This window comes from Ranitomeya variabilis, chromosome 2, assembly GCF_051348905.1.
Source record: "Ranitomeya variabilis isolate aRanVar5 chromosome 2, aRanVar5.hap1, whole genome shotgun sequence".
In the NCBI taxonomy this organism is placed as follows: domain Eukaryota; kingdom Metazoa; phylum Chordata; class Amphibia; order Anura; family Dendrobatidae; genus Ranitomeya; species Ranitomeya variabilis.
The window spans coordinates 954,793,723-954,814,378 of NC_135233.1; the positions used below are offsets into that span (position 1 = coordinate 954,793,723).

General features: G+C 43.5%; 1 protein-coding gene across 2 annotated transcripts in view; it reads left to right on the forward strand.

The window, feature by feature from the left end:
- The first annotated feature begins 17,451 nt into the window (after window positions 1-17,451).
- The window catches only part of TRPC1 (transient receptor potential cation channel subfamily C member 1), a 111,861-nt gene continuing 108,656 nt past the window's right edge, over window positions 17,452-20,656 (forward strand). The window contains exon 1 of one of the 2 annotated variants that reach the window (XM_077290799.1): window positions 17,452-17,729. In XM_077290799.1, coding sequence (XP_077146914.1) covers window positions 17,603-17,729 — 127 coding nt within the window. In that variant the 5' untranslated portion in view covers window positions 17,452-17,602. The remainder of the gene's footprint in view (window positions 17,730-20,656) is intronic. The other variant, XM_077290798.1, reaches the window with a different exon arrangement.

The window sequence follows — 20,656 nt, forward strand, 5'->3', positions numbered from 1 at the left end:
CGAAAGCGTAGAAGAAGCAATAGACACAGGCAGGGAATCCTCATGAATACCACGACAGCCCCAACTAGACACTGACATAGAAATCATATAGACTAGAACTGGCCTATTTAAATGACTCTTCCAACAATCATGACAATACCCAAAAAAGAGGAATGGAAGCTAAGGTCACAATATTAAAAACAAATTTTATTAAGTTCAATAAAAGAAAAAAACTGAATTTACACTTAATAAACAATTCATGTGAGATACCGTCCTATGGGAGACACACATGCAAAAATAGGACCACATATAACAGGCTACGTGCAATAACCATGGATGTAAACACAGTTCAATAAACAGCAGAGTCAAACTAACTCTTGCTCAATACATGCACGGGCTCTATAATGCAGATTGACACTCGCTGAGTGATAGACACTGGCTAGTCAGGGTTACCGTATCTACTAATGTAAACCAATGGCATATAGCATACCAATCCAAAATAAAGTGCTCAGTGCTCCATATAGCTATATCTAGCTCCAGTGTCGGGGATTAAGTAGTGCGGTAGGTACATGTGATATGTAAAACCAAACTAAAGTGCTTAGTGCTTCATATGGCCATACTTCGCCCCAGTATCAGGGAGTAAACAGTGGTCAGTGGTTTTACATATCAACATTAATGCCCCAAACATGTATGCATATTCAACAATCAGGAATGAAAGTAATAGAGGTAATACGTAACCTGCATGTGCAGTCCTACAGATCCCAACGCGCGTTTCGCGTCTTGCTTCTTCCGAGGGAGTGTGTGTGACCTTAGCTTCCATTCCTCTTTTTTGGGTATAGACACTGACATAGCCTTCCAGTCAAGGACTGGATTATGGGTCTGTAACCATGGCAGCCCCAAAACAACCAAATCATGCATTTTATGTAGAACGAGAAAACGTATCACCTCGCGGTGTTCAGGAGTCATGCACATGGTAACCTGTGTCCAATACTGCGGCTTATTTTCTGCCAATGGCGTAGCATCAATACCCCTAAGAGGGATAGGATTTTCTAATGGTTCAAGAATAAAACCACAGCGCTTAGCAAATGAGAGATCCATAAGACTCAGGGCAGCACCTGAATCTACAAACGCCATGACAGGATAAGATGACAGTGAGCAAATCAAAGTTACAGACAGAATAAACTTAGGATGCAAATTACCAACGGTGACAGGACTAACAACCTTAGATATACGTTTAGAGCATGCTGAGATAACATGTGTAGAATCACCACAGTAGTAGCACAAGCCATTCCGGCGTCTATGAATTTTCCTCTCATTTCTAGTCAGGATTCTATCACATTGCATCAAATCAGGTGTCCGTTCAGACAACACCATGAGGGAATTTGCGGTTTTTCTATCACATTGCATCACATCAGGTGTCTGTTCAGACAACAACATGAGGGAATTTGCGGTTTTGCGCTCCCGCAACCGCCGGTCAATTTGAATAGCCAGGGACATGGTATCATTCAGACCTGTGGGAATGGGAAAACCCACCATAACATTCTTAATGGCCTCAGAAAGGCCATTTCTAAAATTAGCGGCCAGTGCACACTCGTTCCAATGTGTCAGCACGGACCATTTCCGAAATTTTTGGCAATACACCTCAGCCTCGTCCTGGCCCTGAGACATAGCCAGCAAGGCTTTCTCTGCCTGAATCTCAAGATTGGGTTCCTCATAAAGTAAACCGAGCGCCAGAAAAAACGCATCAATATCAGCCAATGCCGGATCTCCTGGCGCCAACGAAAAAGCCCAATCCTGAGGGTCACCCCGTAAGAATGAAATAACAATTTTTACTTGTTGAGCAGAGTCTCCAGACGAACAAGGTTTCAGGGACAAAAATAATTTACAATTATTCCTGAAATTCCTAAACTTAAATCGGTCTCCTGAAAACAGTTCAGGAATCGGAATCTTGGGTTCAGACCTAGGATTTCTGGTAACATAATCTTGTATACCCTGCACACGAGCGGCAAGCTGGTCCACACTTGTAATCAAGGTCTGGACATTCATGTCTGCAGCAAGCTTAAGCCACTCTGAGGTAAAGGGGAAAAGAAAAAAAAAAATGAGAGAGGGAAAAAAAAACCTCAAAATTTTCTTTCTTATAATCCCACTTCTGCAATGCATTAAACATTTAATACAGGCCTGGCATACTGTTATGACCCCAGTGGACAGGGTCTCAGAGGAACGTGTAAGTCTGCAAGATACAAAAATCCAGCTCATAGGGCTGTGGTAACTGGGTTGACCAAATAGCTACTCCTAACGCCAACACTAGAAGTAGCCGGGGATCATGCCTACGGTGATCGCTAGATGACTCGCGCCAGCCGGAGAATCTAACTACCCCTAGGAGAAGAAAACAAAGACCTCTCTTGCCTCCAGAGAAAGGGACCCCAAAGCAAGATACAAGCCCCCCACAAATAATAACGGTGAGGTAAGAGGAAATGACAAACACAGAAATGAACCAGGTTCAGCAAAGAGAGGCCAGCTTACTAATAGCAGAATATAGCAAGATAACTTATCTGGTCAACAAAAACCCTATAAAAATCCACGCTGGAGATTCAAGAACCCCCGAACCGTCTAACGGTCCGGGGGAAGAACACCAGCCCCCTAGAGCTTCCAGCAAAGGTCAGGATACAGATAGGAACAAGCTGGACAAAAATACCAAACAAAACAAAAGCAAAAAGCAAAGAAGCAGACTTAGCTTGAAAAACAGGAACCAGGATCAGAGGACAAGAGCACAACAGATTAGCTCTAATTTCAACGATGCCAGGCATAGAACTGAAGGTCCAGGGAGCTTATATAGCAACGCCCCTGAACTAACGGCCCAGGTGAGGATATAGGATAAGACAGACGCTCCAGAGTCAAATCACTAATGACCACTAGAGGGAGCAAAAAGCAAAATCACAACACAAGGCGATGTGCTCACCTTGTACCGAGTGTCTCCTCCCTGCAGGCCCCGGGTCCAAAATGGCTGCGGGGCTGCATCCGGGTCCTGCAGCGGGGTGGCTTACCAGCGCCTGCGCAGAGCAAGCGCAGGTAAGCCTGCAGCCCTGCATGTCAGATCACTGATCTGACACAGTGCTCTGCAAAGTGTCAGATCAGTAATCTGACCTTATAACATGATGCCCCCCCCCCCGAGGCAATGTTATAAAGTAAAAAAATATATATTTAGATGTGTAAGAAAAAAATACCTAAATAAAGAAAAAATATATATATATTGTTCCCATAAATACATCTCTTTATCTAAATAAAAAAACAAACAATAAAAGTACACATATTTAGTATCACCAAGTCTGTAACGACCCAACCTATAAAACTGTCCCACTAGTTAACCCCTTCAGTGAACACCGTAAAAAAAAAAAATGAGGCAAAAAACAACGCTTTAATATCATACCGCCGAACGTAAAGGGGAATAGCACGCGATCAAAAAGACGGATATAAATAACCATGATACCACTGAAAACATCATCTTGTCCCACAAAAACAAGCCGCCATACAGCATCATCAGCGAAAAAATAAAAAAGTTATAGTCCTCAGAATAAAGTGATGTAAAAATAATCATTTTTTCTATAAAATAGTTTTTATCGTATAAAAGCGCCAAAACATAAAAAATATAAATGAGGTATCGCTGTAATCATACTGACCCGAAGAATAAAACTGCTTTATCCATTTTACCAAACGCGGAATGGTATAAACGCCCCCCCCCCCAAGAAATTCATTAATAGCTGTTTTTTGGTCATACTGCCTCACAAAAATCGGAATAAAAAGCGATCAAAAAATGTCATGTGCCCGAAAATGTTACCAATAAAAACGACAACTCGTCCTGCAAAAAACAAGACTTCATATGACTTTGTGGACCAAAATATGGAAAAGTTATAGCTCTCAAAATGTGGTAACGCAAAAAAATAAAAATATTTTTTGCAATAAAAAGCGTCTTTTAGTGTGTGATAGCTGCCAGTCATAAAAATCTGCTAAAAAACATGCCATAAAAGTAAATCAAACCCCCCTTCATCACACCCTTAGTTAGGGGAAAAAAAAATTAAAAAAATGTATTTATTTCCATCTTCCCATTAGGGTTATGGCTAGGGTTAGGGCTAGGGTTAGGGCTAAGGTTAGGGCTAGGGTTAGGGTTAGGGTTGGGGCTAGGGTTAGGGTTAGGGTTTGGATTACATTTACGGTTAGGATTAGGGTTTGGGGTGTGTCAGGGTTAGGGGTGTGGTTAGGGTTATGGTTGGGATTAGGGTTAGGGGTGTGTTGGAGTTGGGGTTAGGGGTGTGGTTGTGATTAGGGATAGGGGTGTGTTTGGGTTAGGGTTTCAGTTAGAATTGGGGGTTTCTACTGTTTAGGCACATTAGGGCTCTCCAAACGCGACATGGCGTCCGATCTCAATTCCAGCCAATTCTGTGTTGAAAAAGTAAAACAGTGCTCCTTCCCTTCCGATCTCTCCCGTGCGCCCAAACAGGGGTTTACCCCAACATATGGGGTATCAGCGTACTCAGGACAAAATGGACAACAACTTCTGGGGTCCAATTTCTCTTGTTACCCTTGGGAAAATAAAAATTTGGGGGGCTAAAAAAACATTTTTGTAGAAAAAAATGATTTTTTATTTTCACAGCTCTGCGTTATAAACTGTAGTGAAATTCTTGGGGGTTCAAAGTTCTCACAACACATCTAGATAAGTTCCTTGGGGGGGTCTAGGTTCCAATATGGGGTCACTTGTGGGGGTTTCTACTGTTTAGGTACATTAGGGGCTCTGCAAACGTAATGTGACGCCTGCAGACCATTCCATCTAAGTCTGCATTCCAAATGGCGCTCCTTCCCTTCTGAGCACTGCCATGCACCCAATCGGTGGCTACCCCCCACATATGGGGTATCAGCGTACTCAGGACAAATTGCACAACAACTTTTGGGGTCCAATTTCTCCTGTTACCCTTGGGAAAATTCAAAACTGGGGCTACAAAATAATTTTTGTGGAAAAAAAAAGAATTTTTATTTTCACGGCTCTGCGTCATAAACTGCAGTGAAACACTTGGGAGTTCAAAGCTCTCACCACACATCTAGATAAGTTCCTTAGGGGGTCTAGTTTCCAAAATGGTGTCACTTGTTGGGGGTTTCAATGTTTAGGCACATCAGGGGCTCCCCAACGCAACATGGCATCCCATCTCAATTTCAGCCAATTTTGCATTGAAAAGTCAAACGGCACTCCTTCCCTTCCGAGCTCTGCCATGCACCCAAACAGTGGTTTACCCCCACATATGGGGTATCAGTGTACTCAGGACAAATTGCACAACAACATTTGGGGCACAAATTCTTCTGGTAAACTTGGGAAAATAAAAAGTTGGGGGCAAAAAGTTCGTTTTTGGAAAAAAATATTATTTTTTATTTTTACGGCTGTACGTTATAAACTTCTGTGAAGCACTTTGTGGGTCAAAGTGCTCACAACACATCTAGATAAGTTCCTTAGGGGCTCTACTTTCCAAAATGGTGTCACTTATGGGAGGTTTCAATGTGTAGGCACATTAGTGGCTCTCCAAACGCAACATGGTGTCCCATCTCAATTCCAGCCAATTTTGCATTGAAAAGTCAAATGGCGCTCCTTCCCTTTCGAGCTCTGCCATGCGCCCAAACAGTGGTTTACCCCCTCATATGGGGTATCGGGGTACTCAGAACAATTTGTACAACAACTTTTGGTGTCCATTTTCTCCTGTTACCCTTGGTAAAATAAAACAAATTGGAGCTGAAATAAATTGTTTTGTGAAAAAAAATTAAATGTTCATTTTTTTTAAACATTTCAAAAATTCCTGTGAAGCACCAGAAGGGTTAATAAACTTCTTGAATGTGGTTTTGAGCACCTTAAGGGGTGCAGTTTTTAGAATGGTGTCACACTTGGTTATTTTCTATGACATAGACCCCTCAAAATGACTTCAAATGTGATGTGGTCCCTAAAAAAAATGGTGCTGTAAAAATGAGAAATTGCTGGTCACCTTTTAACCCTTATAACTCCCTAACAAAAAAAAAATGTTTCCAAAATTCCGCTGATGCAAAGTAGACATGTGGGAAATGTTACTTAAAAATTAAAAGTTGGAAAATTGCGAAATTTTCAAAATTTTCACAAAATTTCCATTTTTTTTCACAAATAAACGCAGGTAATATCAAAGAAATTTTACCACTATCATGAAGTACAATATGTCACGAGAAAACAATGTCAGAATCACTGGGATCTGTTGAAGCGTTCCAGAGAGAGAACGGAAAATGTGCATGATTTCAATGGAAAAATGCATGAAAAACCGGATTCGGAGGCCGGATTCATCATTTCACATCTCAGTTTCATACTTTTTTTGCCAGATCTGTCGCTGGGCGTTTTTTTGCCGGACAGAAAAACCGTTCCTCTGTATCGGGTGATGTCACTGCTCTATAGGCCCTCCAGTGACACACTGACAGGAGACAATGGCTCCTGCAGTGCATCACTGAAGCGGTTACCTGAGTTCAGGGTCTCACTTTATGGCATTGCTGTGTGGGAACTTTCTCACACAGCAGTGCCACAAGTGAGACTAGGGACTATTTTTTACAGTGGCAGAGGAATACAATGCGGAAGGATACCTCCCGTCATTGTATTCCTGGAGCCCCTGGAGAGCGGTCGCATCAGCTGATGCTGCTGCTCTCCACCGGAGATTGTTGTGGGACACTCGTTTTAATTGGATATCTGCAGATCAGGGAGTATAGTGTTTGCTTATTATTTTAATATTTTTTACAGATGACACTGGCTTTGGGGATCAAAGTGACAAGTGATGGTGAGTATGTTCTCTATGTTACATGTATTGTATGTAATGTATGTATGCATTGTATGTAATGTATGAATGTACTGTATGTATTGTATGTTATATGTCATAGGTCATATGTTATATGTTGTATGTTATGTGTTGTATGTACTGTTATATGTTGTATGTACTGTTATATGTTGTATGTACTGTTATATGTTGTATGTTCTGTTATATGTTGTATGTTCTGTTATATGTTGTATGTTATATGTTGTATGTTAGATGTTTGTTGTATGCTGTATGTTATATGCTGTATGTTGTATGTACTGTTATATGTTATATGTTGTATGTACTGTTATATGTTATATGTTGTATGTTGTATGTTATATGTTTGTGGTTTGTTTTTTTTATACTCAACACATTAGCCCGATGATGGGACTACTACTGTCCCATCATTGGCTAATGTGTCAATCACTGTCATTGTAGCAGGCATAGCACGATGGGACTTGTAGTCCCATCAGACGATGCCTGCACACACACACAAAGACCCCCGAGAGCCCGCACAGACCCCCAAGAGGCCCACACAGACCCCCAAGAGGCCCGCACAGACCCCCGACAGGTCCACACAGACCCTCGAGAGGCCCGCACAGACCCCTGACAGGCCCGCACAGACCCCTGACAGGCCCGCACAGACCCCTGACAGGCCCGCACAGACCCCTGACAGGCCCACACAGACCCCCGGCAGGCCCGCACAGACTCCCGAGAGGCCCATACAGACCCCCGGCAGTCCCGCACAGACACACACAGTCTCCACCCACACTCTGCCCACACTCTTCCCCCCTCCCGATCTGCAGCGTTTTCACCCGCAACTAAACCGCAGATCTTTTTTACATCTGCGGTTTTGCTGCGGAAGTGCCCGACTCAATACAAGTCAATGGGTGCAGAAACGCTGCAGGCCCGCACAAAGAATTGACATGTTGCAAAAAAAACAACGCTGCGTTTCCACTCGTTTTCTTTCCGCAGCATGTGCACTGCGGATTTGGTTTTCCGTAGGTTTACATGGTATTGTAAACCGCATGGGAAACTGCTGCAGATCCGCAGCGTCAAAAACGCTGCGGATCCGCGGTAAAAACCACAACGTGTGAGCATGGCCTAAATGTCGCAAACTTCCGAACTGTGGCCCTCAGACTCTAAGGCCACTATTTGGTCATGAACTACCATGACAAACATCAAGACCACACCAAATCATGAGAATAAGAGAACCAGGCACACTACCATAGTATAGATATAGAATACGGGGTGCAAGAAATACTAATGGCAAGCACGAAAACAGCACCACTCCAATTATGCACACTACATATACACATACATATATATATATATACAGTGGGGCAAAAAAGTATTTAGTCAGTCAGCAATAGTGCAAGTTCCACCACTTAAAAAGATGAGAGGCGTCTGTAATTTACATCATAGGTAGACCTCAACTATGGGAGACAAACTGAAAAAAAAAAATCCAGAAAATCACATTGTCTGTTTTTTTATCATTTTATTTGCATATTATGGTGGAAAATAAGTATTTGGTCAGAAACAAAATTTCATCTCAATACTTTGTAATATATCCTTTGTTGGCAATGACAGAGGTCAAACGTTTTCTGTAAGTCTTCACAAGGTTGCCACACACTGTTGTTGGTATGTTGGCCCATTCCTCCATGCAGATCTCCTCTAGAGCAGTGATGTTTTTGGCTTTTCGCTTGGCAACACAGCCTTTCAACTCCCTCCAAAGGTTTTCTATAGGGTTGAGATCTGGAGACTGGCTAGGCCACTCCAGGACCTTTAAATGCTTCTTACGAAGCCACTCCTTCGTTGCCCTGGCGGTGTGCTTTGGATCATTGTCATGTTGAAAGACGCAGCCACGTTTCATCTTCAATGCCCTTGCTGATGGAAGGAGGTTGGCACTCAAAATCTCACGATACATGGCCCCATTCATTCTTTCATGTACCCGGATCAGTCGTCCTGGCCCCTTTGCAGAGAAACAGCCCCAAAGCATGATGTTTCCACCACCATGCTTTACAGTAGGTATGGTGTTTGATGGATGCAACTCAGTATTCTTTTTCCTCCAAACACGACAAGTTGTGTTTCTACCAAACAGTTCCAGTTTGGTTTCATCAGACCATAGGACATTCTCCCAAAACTCCTCTGGATCATCCAAATGCTCTCTAGCAAACTTCAGACGGGCCCGGACATGTACTGGCTTAAGCAGTGGGACACGTCTGGCACTGCAGGATCTGAGCCAATGGTGGCGTAGTGTGTTACTTATGGTAAGCCTTGTTACATTGGTCCCAGCTCTCTGCAGTTCATTCACTAGGTCCCCCCGCGTGGTTCTGGGATTTTTGCTCACCGTTCTTGTGATCATTCTGACCCCACGGGGTGGGATTTTGCGTGGAGCCCCAGATCGAGGGAGATTATCAGTGGTCTTGAATGTCTTCCATTTTCTAATTATTGCTCCCACTGTTGATTTCTTCACTCCAAGCTGGTTGGCTATTGCAGATTCAGTCTTCCCAGCCTGGTGCAGGGCTACAATTTTGTTTCTGGTGTCCTTTGACAGCTCTTTGGTCTTCACCATAGTGGAGTTTGGAGTCAGACTGTTTGAGGGTGTGCACAGGTGTCTTTTTATACTGATAACAAGTTTAAACAGGTGCCATTACTACAGGTAATGAGTGGAGGAAAGAGGAGACTCTTAAAGAAGAAGTTACAGGTCTGTGAGAGCCAGAAATCTTGATTGTTTGTTTCTGACCAAATACTTATTTTCCACCAGAATATGCAAATAAAATGATAAAAAAACAGACAATGTGATTTTCTGGATTTTTTTTTTCTCAGTTTGTCTCCCATAGTTGAGGTCTACCTATGATGTAAATTACAGACGCCTCTCATCTTTTTAAGTGGTGGAACTTGCGCTATTGCTGACTGACTAAATACTTTTTTGCCCCACTGTATATATATATATATATATATATATATATATATATATATATATTTCATTAGACAATATATGAAAAAAAGGGTTTTTCATTAGCACACCACACAATTTAAAACATATTTAAAAACAGCACATTGACATTATACATTGACATACAGTATATGATATATAATGCCTGAACACCAACCTCAATACCTATTGTCTCATGGGTCTAATGATAGCATGCTTGGTAACCAGCCGAAATGGCAACATAAATCAATCTACAGGTTATCACAAAAATCATCAAATATGGCCAAAGATCAGCAATATAATAAAGAAAGCATCTGGAGTCCCAGGAGCTCAGAAGATTAAATTACCCAGTGTGCAGCATACACGGGACACGAAGTCCCCAGGCCGAGAGGTGAAATGGACCAAGGCCAATGCAGCCCCACGCGTATCGCCCTCACTGATAGGGCTTCATCAGGGGAGATATTGGCGTGCACCTCAACCTCTGTTTAAGTAAGGAAACTATAATCGAACCTGACAGCACACGTGTTCGACAGAAGCAGCTGAGCAGGAAACAGTAAAGCGCCGACTACGCATGCGCGATGTGAACCGCTGGACGAGCACAAGGCCGCAACCACGCATGCGCAGGTCCGGGCCACATAGTATGTGATAAGCCCTGACCGCGTGCGTGCCGGGTGAGCAACGCCCATGGCCAGTGTGTCTCTGGCTGGAACAACCGAGTGACTTGAAATGGTCACACCCCAAAGAAAGGAGGGCAAGCCTGATAGGATGAATATAACAGAGGGAGGGATAAAATGAAGCAACTGAATGACGCACATATAGGAGGGGGCAATGATAGTGGACTGGGATATGAAACCAGCCGACACACAGATTCCAATATATCCTTGGGTCAGGAAAGGGAGGGAGCACCCCCCTATATGGACATAGATAAATAATAATTAATTAATAACCCAACCCTATTAACGCCGTGAGACGCAAAGCTTATCTCAAAGCATCATATAGTGCACATTATAACCGATGTATATATAACCCACGGCGATGGTAGAACATCCACCCTCTCTCATGCATGCATCACTCAACCCCCGAGGGTACATTCATACCCAAGCAGCCTCACCGTCCTGGAAAAATCAACATAAGGTGCATACGGTGCCTTAATAAGCATATAATTATAAAGACATCTTTATTAAATTTCAAAGACATACATATAAATACTTATAACTTGAGCATATAAATAACATGGTAAAATTAATGTGTATAATCCAGAAGGGACCAGATTAAATGTTGCACCATAGCCCTAGGACCCTGACCAACGCTGCAAAATTAACATCTCTCACCAGGGGCCACCCCCCTTACTTGAAACCAGAGCCCCAAGGACTTATAAAAGGTAGGGCCTGATTGGTTAGCCACTGGAATCCAGTATATAAGAATCCAAAGTTGTTGTTATAAAGGGGGAGCCCCATGAGTCAGTGGAGCGCCCCCACACCGCCGCAGGGCCGAGGGGTACCCGGAGCCGGGCCTCTGAGTCTCAGTTCTGGGGTTGTCACGGTGGCTAGACCCGGTCCGTGGCCCTGTCTGTCAGTGGGGGACGTCCGGTGCAATAAGGGGTGTTGTAACGGTGCAGTTGTGGGGTGCAGGTCGCGGTAAATAATGAGGACACCAGGTTGCAGTCTCTTTACCTCTTTACTGAAGATCTCTGGGTCCTCAATCCAGAATACGGCTCACCAGGCTGCGCAAGTCCGGCCGGTCCAATGACACTTCCAGAGTTCTCTTCACAGGAGGAAATCTGTGCCTTCCCCCTAGCGCTATGTGTTGTAGTCCTTCCCTGCTGTGCTTACGGAAAGTACCCCACAACTGTTGTGTCTGTTTCTGATGTTCCCTCACAACTCGACTAGATGATGTTCTGCTAATCCTCCGTCCCTCCCTGAGGTTCGGGTAGGAACGGCACCCGTTTGACGGGTAGGCCTGGAGTTCTTCCGGGACCCTAGAGACGCCCCTCTCCCACAATTGCCTCCCAAGACTTCATAGGTGATTTGAGTTAGACAGCCCGCCTGAGACTGACTGTCCTGCCGCTGTTTGGAGTATTGCTTGAAGCTGAATGTTATTCTACTCCCTCGGCGTTCCGGCCACCGGTAGTGCGCCTCAGTAGGATGTTGCTTCGGTCTTACAGCACGGCTCCTACTGGTATTTCTCCTTTGCGTGATCCCGTTTCTCACTCAGCACAATCTATCTCTCTTCTAATCCTTTCTTGGGCACCGCCGCTACCCGGAGCAGGCACGGTCCCGTTACGTTCGTTCTCGTTGCCAAGCCTCTGTCAGGATCCCACCCCTGACAGAGACCCTACTGTATCTTCCCCTACAACACCCTCTGCCACAAGGTGTTGCCTGGTTCCAACCCAGTCAGCTTTCTGATCTAACTTCCTGCCTGACCCCCAGTTTACCCACTATGGTGGGGAGTGGCCTAATGAATAGCACCCTTAGCTCCCCCCGGAGGCCCGGCTGTGAAATGTATTGGTGTCTGTGATACCTGATCAGATGAACTCCTTCAGTGCCATCGGACGCACCATAGCTCCCCATAGTGGCGGAGCCACAGTACTGCAACGACCAGGACTCTGGGGCGCTGCATCAGAACCACACCAAAAGGGGAGCGCATGGCAGAAAACAAAGAGGAAAGTCCCCTCTTACAGGGCCAGGCCTAATACCCCATGAGCCAGAACACCAAAAAATCCTAAATAACAAACCAATCGATAGTCTATATCTTATTCAATGCCTATGTTGCCTTTGATAACAGCAAAACAGTACTAAATATTACTGATATTGCTGATGAGGATAAAGAGGAAGCCCCCACACTCTGTTAACCATTTATATGATGTAGTCACTATTTACAGCAGCATCTAAGAGGTTAAACAGATATGGACGGTGCCAACACTGATCGTGGCTGATGCAGCAAGTTGTCAGCTATAGTGGACAGCCGACAGCTGCTGCATTGTCACCTGTATGGAGAGGCTATTCTCTTATATCTCAGGTCAGTAAAAAGACGTATTGGCTGTCATTAAGGGGTTAAATAATTAAGAACAATCACACAGCCAGATGGATTAGTGTTACCTCCCTTCAAGAAATCAATGCCACAGTACAATTAAGGGCTCCACTTGCGAGATAAACATGTTTCGCATGTGAAAACCAAGGTGTGGCGCCGGCACTCCAGAGCGGAGAGTGCGGCTGCATAACAACACATGGAGCTGCACGCTCCGCTCCGGGGTGCCGGCGCCAGAGCTTGGTTTTCACATGAGAGACACAGATGTATTTCTCACAAATGGAAAAGTGCCCTAAGGAAAAAACAGGTTAGTGGGAGGGAAAAATTCTTCTGCATCTCGTCAGAATGTCAGCACAGGCATTCCTATCAGTCTTAAATACCGGACAATACCCGCCTCTCTGAGGTGTCCATCCAGTCCATTAGTCCATAGGGGAAGCTGTCTCCAGGTCTGAATATCTGCCCAGTAACCTGTAGGCTTAACTCTCGCCGTTTCCATTAACCCTTAAGCATCTCAAACTAAAGAAACAGGAGTTAGGCATTGATGACCTTACAAATTAACTTAACAGTCTAAAGTCCTGTAATCCATTGAGTCCCCTTTATCTTACTCTACGTTCACACTTGCGTATCAGGGCTTTGCGAAAGGCTGCGTACGTCCTCTGTGAAGCTCCAACCACTTCTGCACTTCTTCCGTTTAGGTCCGCCTACTTCTGCATGTGTCCTGCGTACCTTTGTTTAACATTGGGTACACAGAAAATGCGGATGTATGCGAATGTATGCGGATGCGTTGTTTTGATGGGCCCGCCGACCGCACAGGAACGCAACTTGTTGTGTCCCGGTGCGGTCGTCAAGCGCAATGCGATTTTCACACCTAGCATCCGATTTATATCTCCGAGTGCATTGCGATTGCTATCCGATTGCAATGCGATTAACATGAGCTTTTACATACAGCAGTTCTCTGTATGTAAACGCTCATGTTAAAATCGCATTGTAATACACAACTGTACACATCCTTTTAAAACCAAATATTCTTCTATATATATATATATATATATATATATATATATATATATATACATACAGTATATATACAGTAGAGACCAAAAGTTTGGACACACCTTCTCATTTAAAGATTTTTCTGTATTTTCATGACTATGAAAATTATACATTCACACTGAAGGCATCAAAACTATGAATTAACACATGTGGAATTATATATTTAACAAAAAAGTATGAAACAACTGAAATTATGTCTTATATTCTAGGTTCTTCAAAGTAGCCACCTTTTGCTTTGATGACTGCTTTGTATATATATATATTAGATAGATTAAAAGCTGGCAAATGATCTGCCGCGTACAGTATAGGATAGAATAGGTTTTAATAGAATAGATAGATACTGTATATACACATAGCATAGGTATATATACATTATATATATGTCAGTGACACACACATATATATATATATCTTTATATTTCATAGACAGATAGATAGCAGAATAGCCAATAATTCATTTGTCGGCTTCTGTAAATTCATTGCAGAAGCCGACAGGATATGAGACATGGTTTACATACAGTAATCCATTGCAGAACAGTTAGATTTATATATCAGTGACTAATACTGTTAGTAGTATGTGTGTGTAAAATTTGGGATCTGTATGTATTTAATAAAAGAATGTTTGCACAGAAAAAACTGGTGTGGGCTCCCATGCAATTATCTGTGCCAGAGAGGGAAGGCCAGTGACTAAGGACAGATATTAATAGCCTACAGAGGGACCATGGTTATTGACCCCCTCCCCGGCTAAAAACATCTGTCCCTAGCCACCCCAGAAAAGGCGCATCTGTAAGAGGCGCCAATTCTGGCACTTAGCCTCTCTCTTCCCACTGCATATGGGGTAATAAGGGGTTAATGTCACCTTTGTATTGTAAGGTGACATTAAGCCTGCCATAGTAATGGAGAGGTGTCAATAAGACACCTATCCATTAATAATCCTAAAGTTTGAAAAGGGATAAATCAACACACACACACCAGCCTGAGCTCAGATGAACTCTTGAGCATGGGGAAAATCATCTGGCATTTTCCCACGCTCAATAGTTCATCTGGGATCATGCTATGAGGGAGCGCAGATGTCACCGCTAGTCACTGAATCTCCGCTCCCAGCATTTCATTCATTCCCTAGTAGTTTACTGCTGGGCCGGTCGCATTAGCACCGCTCCTGGTTGAAAACTTTATATACCCCAGATATGGATTACAGCGTGGGACTAACTGTTAGCTGGACAGGTATGGGTATATTGTTTGTCTTGTTATTTTTCCATTTTTTACAGGAGATCGAGGGCGTCACATGGATTACCAGCAACAATAAAATAGTCAAACAGTGTTTAGGTGTTTTATTTTATCAAAATACTTTATTCTGGCTGTGTCTTTATTTAACCCTTTACCAACTATAGGATTAGTAATGGATAGGTGACTTATTGACACCTCTCAATTACTAAGCCGACTTGATGTCACCTTACAATACAAAGGTGACATCAACCCCCACAACTATTAGCCCACTTGCCAGTGGGAAGAGCAAGGCTAAGTGGCAGAATTGGCGCATCTTACAGATGTGCCTTTTCTGGGGCGGCTGAGTGCAATATCCATGGTCCCTTCCTAGGCTATTAGTATCAGCCCGCAGCTGTCTGCATAGCCTTTGCTGGTTATTAGTTATGGGTGAACCCCACATCATTGTTTTTAGGGTCCCCCAATTTTAATGGCCAGTAAAGGATAATTATCCAGCTAATAGCCTGGGAAGCTCCATGGGTATTGCCCTCTTCCCTGCCTATAAACATCCACCCCCAGTCGCTGGCTTTCCCTCTGCTGGTTTTGAAAATTGCCCACGCCATTTTTTTCAAAAAAATAATCCTTTATTAATTAAATACATGTCCAGTAATTTGCACACACACTGTACTAATTGTATTGATCACACACATCTACATATCTAACTATTCCGCATGGATTTACTGTATGTAATCCATTTGTTCTACCCTGTCGGCTCCTGCAGTGATTTCACAAAAGCCGTCAAATGAATTAACGGCTGTTCTTCCATCTATCTCTCTATCTATGTAATATAAATACATATATATATATATATATATATATGTATGTATATATATATATATGTGTGTGTTTGTCACTTACATTTGTGTATATATATACATATATATATATTTTATATTTATATATATTTTCTATCTATTCTATTCTAACCTGTCAGTATGATTTTTACAGTAGCGGCATATGAATTACCGACTTTTCAAAGGACACCAGTGAGAAAAAAATGGACGGCACTCACATGGTGCGAGTGCTGTGCAATTTTTTTTCTCGCACCCATTGACTTGCGTTGACGAGTCTCGTCCGAGATAGGCAGCAAATCGCAGCATGCTGCTATTTTTTTCTCAGTCCGATTTCAGCTAAAAAAAAAAAATCGCAGATGAGATGTAACCCATTGAATAACATTGGTCCGTGTGCAATCCGATTTTTTATTGGATTGCACTTGTCTGTTTTTCTTGCAAGTGAGCATGAGCCCTAACAAATACTGAGGTAAAAAACTGAACGTATGATCATGACCTTACATTCCCACAATGAGCTTTTTGGTTAGTTTTTGATGTTGCAGATTTTCTGCGCTATTTCTGTACCTATTAAGTAAATTAGGTTACTTGCGTTTTTCATTGTGTTTTTTACATGCATTTTTTCCACGTTTCCACACGCTGCATTTTGTTTTTTTTACTCCTGTTGGTTTGTCCTGTTTTATATAAAGCTGCTTTGTTTTTGATACTTTCTGTTATCTGGCAGTGACAACATTTTATTGATATTGTCATATATAGAATAGATGGGTTTTTGATGCATTTCTGTAGCAGAAATGTATTAAAAATGCATGTGTGTTTTTACCTGCAGATTTTCTGCAGCTGATGCAAGTCTATGGGAAAGACCTGCACATAAAACTCTGCGTACACAGAGAAACTGACATGTTGTGGATGTGAAACACGCTCTGCGGGTCAGTTTATGGTGAGTAAAATAAAAGCACAATGGGCAGATTTCTATAAATCCCATCCACTTTGCTGGAACTGTAAGCAACTGTGTTTTTTATGCAGCAAAAATATGCAGCGTTAGAAATTCTTTGCGGGCACATAGCCGAAAGGGACGATATGGACCTGCCTATGCTGAGTCCTTGTCCTCTTCCTCTGTGAAGACCCTATTTACATTACTTCTGTGTTACATAACTCACGTCAGGATGTAATGAATGAATGGTGTAATGATAATTCCCACATGAGCCCAGTAGACGGATCAGCGTACTCCTGCCCATAGTCATCAGCTTGCACATTACACAAGTAAAGGAAGGATCACATCATCTAAGTACTGAGCATGCCTGAGGGGAGCAGAAGTGGTTAATTTGGGAATGCAGGAGCAGATGCCCAGTAATAATAACTGGCAGCAGTGAGCATTGTCCTGTGACAGCTGATGCAAAGCTCCTGAGGGAAAGCAGTGCACATCACTGACCATTCTGCAGACACCACCAATGAGCGTACAAGCAAAAGCCATGGGAGAGCCAATAATATAACACTGTGCACTGGCTGATAGAGAGAGAGCGCAGCCAATGAGGCCCCACATTACATCTGAGCATCACAGACCCCCATACAGCTGGAGACTGTCATAGGAAGGGAGTAGGAGGAATGCGATGGATCAGAAGGCACAACAACACTAGAACAGCAAGAGGCATCTCCATAGCTTTGGATGCTGAAGAGAAGTACAGAGGGGAGAGGTATCTGATGGGAGTTCGGTCACAATGGCTGCTCTATATCAGAGCACTGTCTCGTCATCACCAAATAAATTTCTGGCATTAAAAGATGTCAGGGAAGTGAAGGAAGAGACCACTTTAGATGAGAAGCTCTTCTTGCTAGCCTGCGAGAAAGGTATGTCTTTCTATCACCTATCTATCTATTTAGTCATCATCTCCGTATCACACCATTAGACATTTACAAACAAGAACATATCTGCAAATTGTCTTTCATTTCAGCATTGTTTATTGCACCACTAGAGGTTACCATCTAATTTTCTTATGTATATACTGTACATACACTGATTTCTTTTTCATTGGCGGTCAGTAGGCCGACAAATAGGTTTTTTGACCATAACATGAAATCGGGGTGTTTAGAAGAAACCTAGAGGAGCAATGGATAAACTGTATATCTTCTTAAGGAGTCCTGGTGCTATGCTCAAGGAAATCTCGTGGTTCACTCATAACACTCTTTTCTTATGGAACTAAACATGTTGGCAGGTGATTGACCAGCTCCTGGATATGGTCATGGGTATTATCTATGAAAAAGATTTTCAAAACTGGGCGCAGAGTAGTAAATTGCATAAAATATAAAACCACTACTTAACCATCTTGAGCCTATCCAACGCTATTGCTCCAGTGGGGCTACAAATCTACCGAATTCAGTGATTGGCTGCAGGGGTCATGTAAATGATGTATATGGATGTTATTACTTCTGGTACCAGTGGGGTTTTGGATTCAGGGACCAAGAAATTCTCATTTATAATGGTCACTCCCATAAACAATGATTGAAGCAGTAGGGCATTGGACAGCCCTTCAATCCATTCAACTCCTCCTGGCCATAGGTAATACTTGGAAACGCACACCGATCTAAGGGCTCATGCAGACATCTGTGGCTCTTGGTCTTATCTCGGACCGCATTGCATGGACTGGCTGCAAATCTCCTGACCTGTGAGTGACAGTTTCATAGAAATACATGAACCTGTCATTGGAGCGCCCCCACACCGCCGCAGGGCCTAGGGGTACCCGGAGCCGGGCCTCTAGGTCTCAGTCCTGGGGTTGTCACGGTGGCTAGACCCGGTCCGTGGCCCTGTCTGTCAGTGGGGGACGTCCGGTGAAATAAGAGGTGTTGTAACGGTGCAGTTGTGGGGTGCAGGTCGCGATAAATAACAAGGACACCAGGTTGCAGTCTCTTTACCTCTTTACTGAAGATCTCTGAGTCCTCAATCCAGAATACGGCTCACCAGGCTGCGCAAGTCCGGCCGGTCCAATGGCACTTCCAGAGTTCTCTTCACAGGAGGAAATCTGTGCCTTCCCCCTAGCGCTATGTGTTGTAGTCCTTCCCTGCTGTGCTTACGGAAAGTACCCCACAACTGTTGTGTCTGTTTCTGGTGTTCCCTCACAACTCGATTAAATGATGTTCTGCTAATCCTCCGTCCCTCCCTGAGGTTCGGGTAGGAACGGCACCCGTTTGACGGGTAGGCCTGGAGTTCTTCCGGGACCCTAGAGACGCCCCTCTCCCACAATTGCCTCCCAAGACTTCATAGGTGATTTGAGTTAGACAGCCCGCCTGAGACTGACTGTCCTGCTGCTGTTTGGAGTATTGCTTGAAGCTGAATGTTATTCTACTCCCTCGGCGTTCCGGCCACCGGTAGTGCGCCTCAGTAGGATGTTGCTTCGGTCTTACAGCACGACCCCTACTGGTATTTCTCCTTTGCGTGATCCCGTTTCTCACTCAGCACAATCTATCTCTCTTCTAATCCTTTCTTGGGCACCGCCGCTACCCGGAGCAGGCACGGTCCCGTTACGTTCGTTCTCGTTGCCAAGCCTCTGTCAGGATCCCACCCCTGACAGAGACCCTACTGCATCTTCCCCTACAACACCCTCTGCCACAAGGTGTTGCCTGGTTCCAACCCAGTCAGCTTCTGATCTAACTTCCTGCCTGACCCCCAGTTTACCCACTATGGTGGGGAGTGGCCTAATGAATAGCACCCTTAGCTCCCCCCGGAGGCCTGGCTGTGAAATGTATTGGTGTCTGTGATACCTGATCAGATGAACTCCTTCAGTGCCATCGGACGCACCATAGCTCCCCATAGTGGCGGAGCCACAGTACTGCAACGACCAGGACTCTGGGGCGCTGTACTATGCCCTGGTCAAGTCACCCACAGCCAATCTATGCATTAGCTATCCGTGCTCAGACCGATTTATGAATGAGTCCTATACAGTGGAAAAGTCTCACAAAGTTAGACTATTGAACAGAATAAAAGATGAAGCCAGATTTAGGGTCAGTAGCAGGCAGTGGTGGGATGATCAAAAACTGTCAGCAACAGGAAATTTGGCTACAGAAGGAACAAGGGGGATATTAAGGTACAAATACCAACAATCATTGGGTTGCAGAATTGGATTTTCAATGTCAATTTCAATACAGTGCCGCAAACAAAAGAAACTTCATCGTATTGAGTGGGCCAATAACATAAAGGCAAAGTCAAAAATTCAAAAATCACAAAAATGGTGATTTAAACTCAATCCACAATAATGGCAAGGTCTATTCCCTAATAATCCATAAAAAAACAAGAAAAAAGCTGAATGGCACTAAGAAACAGGTGAGTGCTCACTGTTTGAGCAGTCTTAGCAGAGTCCAGTAGGATGAGCTGAGTCGACAACCCCACCAAATGGTAATCCACTGGAATAAGGCGTGCTTGCTTGAAAAAACATGAGTGGAAATCCAAACAGGAAGAAGTCTTCCAGTAAAAAAAACCTTTGTCCTTTATTTTAACAACGTGCTGTGGACATGGTTACAGAGGGCAGGATAATTGCAAGACAAACTGGTTAGGTTAATGGACTACGGCCGTTTCGCGTGGTATACGCTTCAACGGGTCCACCCGTTGAAGCGTATACCACACGAAACGGCCATAGTCTATTCCCTAATAATAACAGGCTGCAATGGTCTCTATTAACTAGGTCATACATCTGTCCATTTGTATATGTGATTATAGTATTAGTATGCTTATATAGTTCATTGACATCAAAATGCTTTGCATTGTTGTGTATAAATAGCTTGTA